At 43.7% G+C, this 5829-nt stretch overlaps 1 protein-coding gene across 1 annotated transcript; it reads right to left on the bottom strand.

The window, feature by feature from the left end:
• Window positions 1-1285: 1285 nt before the first annotated feature.
• LOC126456286 (uncharacterized) lies at window positions 1286-4103 on the bottom strand. Its single transcript, XM_050092038.1, has 10 exons — window positions 4058-4103; window positions 3722-3939; window positions 3386-3634; window positions 3172-3295; window positions 2808-3034; window positions 2473-2721; window positions 2259-2382; window positions 1895-2121; window positions 1559-1807; window positions 1286-1468 (listed from the first exon to the last, which is right to left on the bottom strand). Exons 1-10 carry the CDS (start codon window positions 4101-4103, stop codon window positions 1334-1336), a joined length of 1848 nt encoding a protein of 615 aa, XP_049947995.1. The 3' UTR covers window positions 1286-1333.
• Between the last annotated feature and the right edge of the window lie 1726 nt (window positions 4104-5829).

The raw sequence follows: 5829 nt of genomic DNA, 5'->3' as shown, positions 1-5829 counted from the left end.
AGTGGTTTCTCAGATTCTTCACAACACACGCTACATCAGGCACGAACTTCAGTTTCTTTACCCCATTCTTGTGACTCATCTGAAATTGGTCAGGTGTAAAATGAAGATAATAAATGAAAATAGGTATTATAACGTAATACGATGTAGAATTTTAAAGTTCTTGCATAACTGTTTTGCGATTAAAATATGCTTAAGGCGACAGTAGTATTAAGCAAGGAGAACTGGAAGAAAAAAGAAATGAAAGAAAAACTTGCTTGAATATATGAATGACCATTCGAACACGGAATCAGAGGTTCAGAGCGACATCTATAACGCTTCAAGGAACAACGTGTTCGTATGTGATGTTCACTTACATCAGAGTCATTCTCACAGAAGCAAACTACCCTTTGCTATGGTTCAAGTAAAGTGAATTTGGGAAACAGTGGAAAATAGAAATCTCGGCAGTAGGCACGACAAAGAGATTAGTGACAATCATGTGGTCGTTCACAGAGCTTCAGTCATTCTACTTCTGCGTCTTTTGAACAAAAACGCCCAGATTCTGTTCTAATTTTTCAACCCACCATAAGTATTATGTCTCACTTTCAAGCAAAAGTCAGAACACGATTATTTATAAGGCTTAATCCTCCGCCGGCAACATGAAAATGACTTCTTGCTCTACAAAACTATAAGTTTTCCGGATCTACCATTTGCTTGCACCCAGTTTGGCAATGGTTATATTCGCGAACTCCTATGCTAATTAATCTGTTATCGAAATCAACGATAATATCTTCAGTTTACTTCCCTAGTAAGTCTACAAACACTTCATACAAGGCTCAAATGACACTATCGGTGTGGTGCATGCAATTTAATCTAAAATTATTTTCATGCTTACCTAAGTTCCTAAATACAAGTATTAGTAATATGCGTATGCTTTGTAGCCATTTACATTAAAGCAGCATCAACTATTTGATTTACATGAAACATGCAATGAAATACTTAGTGTATACATCTGACAAGCATCCTCGACAAAGCCTCACAAAAATATATTTCAGTCATCTGATATCAATAACAGCCACATCATCAAGAAAACGTTAAAATACGCCCGGGTCTAGGAGTTCATGTGAATTACGCCACCAAAAAAATGAGTATTGTTTTGAGATTTAATAGAATGTAGAAGGAAACATAAGCAATGGTTTAAATAAAGGAGCATGAATGAAATATAACGATAAACATTTCATATTTTCCTAGAAAATAATTTATTCACGTGCTCACAGTTAGAAAACAACACTTGACTCTTCCCGTAATGGACATCATAAGCAATAACACATTGTATTTAACAGTTGACAGTCATTGTTTACAATTTCCTCGTAGGCAAGCCGAAAAGACCGCGAATCAGGTCAATGAATGCGTCGACGTCGATGCCAGCGTCCCTCAGTTTCTGAAGCAGCTCCTGGTACTCTGGCAGAGAGTTCAGAGTTTCCACGATCGACTACAACAGATGCACAGTCAACATAAACTTTAGGTACTAAGTATCCTCCAGAAAGGTCAGCTAACTACTCATCAAGACGTGACGACTCACCTGGAATTCCGGAGACCTGATCCTGTCGTACAGCTCCTTGAAGTCGGGGCTGGTTTCCAGCTTCTCGTCGAACAGAGCCCGGAGTTCGTCCAGTGGCAAGATGGCGAGAATCTCGTCGACCATGGAACGGATGCTCCTGGTGTGCCTCAGCTTGGATGGAGGAGTAAGCTGGGGCAGTCCCAGGAAGTCGTGTAGAGCGTTCACGTATTTGTAGACATCGAGGCCGGACTCTTGCAGGTAGTTGAGGAACTGTGGAGAAGAACGTAACAATTTAACATATTCCTAATAAAAGTATATTGCGTCGGTCTGCAACTGGTACAGGTGTGGGATCCTTACATCAATGTATTCTGGGAGAGCGTCGATGGCCAGGACAATGCTCTTGAAGTCATCGGAGAGTATGTACTGAACAGCAGCCTGCACCTCAGGGTCGTTGGCCAAGTGGTCGAGCACGATAGCGACAATTTCGTCGACGGGGATGAGGGCGAGGAAGTCATTGAGGTCATCCTGGAGGTTGCGGTTGGCCTTCTTGGCAGATACATGGAGTCGAATCTTGTTGCTGGAGCCTAAGAGAGAATAAAGTGAGACTTTAAGTACTCTAGAAGCGAAAACGTGCACATGTATCTGAAATGTGAAAATCTTTGAAAGAATGCCTGTTAGATACTCATGCTTTCATTACTTAGCTATGTACTGTGTTACTTACTTGATGGCAGGCCGAAAAGACCGCGAATCAGGTCAATGAATGCGTCGACGTCGATGCCAGCGTCCCTCAGTTTCTGAAGCAGCTCCTGGTACTCTGGCAGCGAGTTCAGAGTTTCCACGATCGACTACAACAGATGCACAGTCAACATAAACTTTAGGTACTAAGTATCCTCCAGAAAGGTCAGCTAACTACTCATCAAGACGTGACGACTCACCTGGAATTCGGGAGACCTGATCCTGTCGTACAGCTCCTTGAAGTCGGGGCTGGTTTCCAGCTTCTCGTCGAACAGAGCCCGGAGTTCATCCAGTGGCAAGATGGCGAGAATCTCGTCGACCATGGAACGGATGCTCCTGGTGTGTCTCAGCTTGGATGGAGGAGTAAGCTGGGGCAGTCCCAGGAAGTCGTGTAGAGCGTTCACGTATTTGTAGACATCGAGGCCGGACTCTTGCAGGTAGTTGAGGAACTGTGGAGAAGAACGTAACAATTTAACATATTCCTAATAAAAGTATATTGTGTCGGTCTGCAATGGTACAGGTGTGGGATCCTTACATCAATGTATTCTGGGAGAGCGTCGATGGCCAGGACAATGCTCTTGAAGTCATCGGAGAGTATGTACTGAACAACAGCCTGCACCTCAGGGTCGTTGGCCAAGTGGTCGAGCACGATAGCGACAATTTCGTCGACGGGGATGAGGGCGAGGAAGTCATTGAGGTCATCCTGGAGGTTGCGGTTGGCCTTCTTGGCAGATACATGGAGTCGAATCTTGTTGCTGGAGCCTAAGAGAGAATAAAGTGAGACTTTAAGTACTCTAGAAGCGAAAACGTGCACATGTATCTGAAATGTGAAAATCTTTGAAAGAATGCCTGTTAGATACTCATGCTTTCATTACTTAGCTATGTACTGTGTTACTTACTTGATGGCAGGCCGAAAAGACCGCGAATCAGGTCAATGAATGCGTCGACGTCGATGCCAGCGTCCCTCAGTTTCTGAAGCAGCTCCTGGTACTCTGGCAGCGAGTTCAGAGTTTCCACGATCGACTACAACAGATGCACAGTCAACATAAACTTTAGGTACTAAGTATCCTCCAGAAAGGTCAGCTAACTACTCATCAAGACGTGACGACTCACCTGGAATTCGGGAGACCTGATCCTGTCGTACAGCTCCTTGAAGTCGGGGCTGGTTTCCAGCTTCTCGTCGAACAGAGCCCGGAGTTCATCCAGTGGCAAGATGGCGAGAATCTCGTCGACCATGGAACGGATGCTCCTGGTGTGTCTCAGCTTGGATGGAGGAGTAAGCTGGGGCAGTCCCAGGAAGTCGTGTAGAGCGTTCACGTATTTGTAGACATCGAGGCCGGACTCTTGCAGGTAGTTGAGGAACTGTGGAGAAGAACGTACCAATTTAACGTATTCATAATAAAAGTAAATTGTGTCGGTCTGCAACTGGTACAGGTGTGGGATCCTTACATCAATGTATTCTGGTAGAGCGTCGATGGCCAGGACAATGCTCTTGAAGTCATCAGAGAGTATGTACTGAACAGCAGCCTGCACCTCAGGGTCGTTGGCCAAGTGATCCGTGACGATAGCGACAATTTCGTCGACGGGGATGAGGGCGAGGAAGTCATTGAGGTCATCCTGGAGGTTGCGGGTGTGTACGCTAATTCGGGGGGCAGGAACAGCCTTTGCTGAAATTAATCATCAGTGCAATTTATTTAGTCCGCTTCATCAACGAGTAGGTATGTGGTTTCACTGTGTAAAAGCAGGTATTGTAAAATTTATATTATCGTAATATGGTTATGCTACCTGCTGTTATCCCGACGACAGCGAAGAGGATGAAGATCGTCTTCATCTGTAAATTAGAACGGACATTAAATTTAGTCCAAAGTTCCTTCAACAGATTCACCTCTTTTTTATACCAACTAATGACTGGCCATCTCCATACAGAGTTGGCACTTCTTAGCGTCTGTTAGGCGTGCATGTCGCTTACCTCGAGCACGTCTCACTGCTTTGCTTCCAGCTATGTGATCTGCCGTAATGCTGCTCACTATTTATATTGTCTCTTATCTCCGTAGCGAGACACCTGTGTTGTAGTGATTTGCTTTATCTGTGGGAACGATCGATTGCAAAGACACTGATTATTAGGAAGACACGTGTGGTAATTCTGATAATAACATTTTCACGAAACTAACGCATTTCACGTATGTGACGCATGCATACACTTTACGTGCCCACCACTGTTGCTGCCGTCTCACGGCGTCGTGCGTTGCTAAGCGAGCTACCTCACTGATTCATTACCCTGGGAAAACGAAACTGCGCCTTTTACTGAGCCTTACTTAATGGTAGGCTGTGTTCTAATCTTTGTTCAGACATCTTCAGTTAGGTTTTCTTTCGTTTTCGTTAATAACTTTAGATAAAATGTGGAATGTTCCTTTGAACAATCCATGCTTGGTTTCGTCCCCTAATTTTTCCGAAACTATAGGTACAGTGTTGTTACGTGAATGTTAAACTCTTCTGTCTTTGTGTAGCTTCCTATTTCGCATACAACATCAGTTCATGTCTGTTCGTCTGTTCACAGCGTTAGGGTTCCTTACTACAGTCGTAATAGGAAAAGGCAAACTATATTTGCAACTTTTGATTGATTTCATCAACAAAATTCTTTTCGTGATTTATCTTTGTTTATTCCGATTTGTTTTCATTTTGATAGCAGTCCCTGGTATTATTGCCAATTATTCGTGAGTTTTTGTTCTCCCAAGTATGAGCCTAATTAATTAGTGAACATCAATACATCTGTGAATTATTCTTTCCATATTGGACTGCTCTTTAGAAGGCAGCGACAGGTCTAAGATTACATAAAATTTTTGTCCACGCCAAACGCACGCGGCTTGATAATCGCTAAGGAGCAACTGACACTCACCGAGGATCAACTGCCAATTGTTGCAGAACAATCGACACTTGCTATGGAACACCCGATGAATATAGTAAAAGGAAATATAGACGGCTGTATTTGTTAACTGCAGTGAAGCCTGGACACAAATGCGTTATATGCGTTCGACAGTTCACGGTGTTTGACGAAGGTTATTGTGGAAAAGATTAGTGTGTCATTCTCTACGGTACGCCAACATGTCTGTTAGAAATCATTTGATAGCTTACGTTCGTGGATGAACATTTCGACGGCTCAAAACCGGCGTGTCACTGCAGTGGCAACAGTAAGGGGTGTGTCCAAAAATGTCTTGCCGTGTTTAAAAAAGACTGCTGAAGGTATAAAGCAATGTGAAAGCGTGCCGGTGATAGCAGACAGACCACAACATCACAAGAGGATCCATGCATTGTCCTCTTGGTGAAAAGGAACAAACATCTCACTTCTAGGCAGATCGCTGCGGACCTTGTAACCGGTACCGGTACACGCGTCTCTGCCAGAACCATTTTGCTACGATTAAATCAGGCTGCTTTGTATGCGCGGGAGCATTTTAAATGCATCCCACTTCAACGAAATCAGTGTCGAGAAAGAGTTCGCTATTATATGGAGAATGTTTGTTAGGGTAAGTGGAGAGTGATGTTCTCCGATGACTCCTGCT

Source organism: Schistocerca serialis, chromosome 2 (assembly GCF_023864345.2).
Source record: "Schistocerca serialis cubense isolate TAMUIC-IGC-003099 chromosome 2, iqSchSeri2.2, whole genome shotgun sequence".
Taxonomy (NCBI): Eukaryota; Metazoa; Arthropoda; class Insecta; order Orthoptera; family Acrididae; genus Schistocerca; species Schistocerca serialis.
This window is presented reverse-complemented; position numbering and strand designations above follow the sequence as displayed.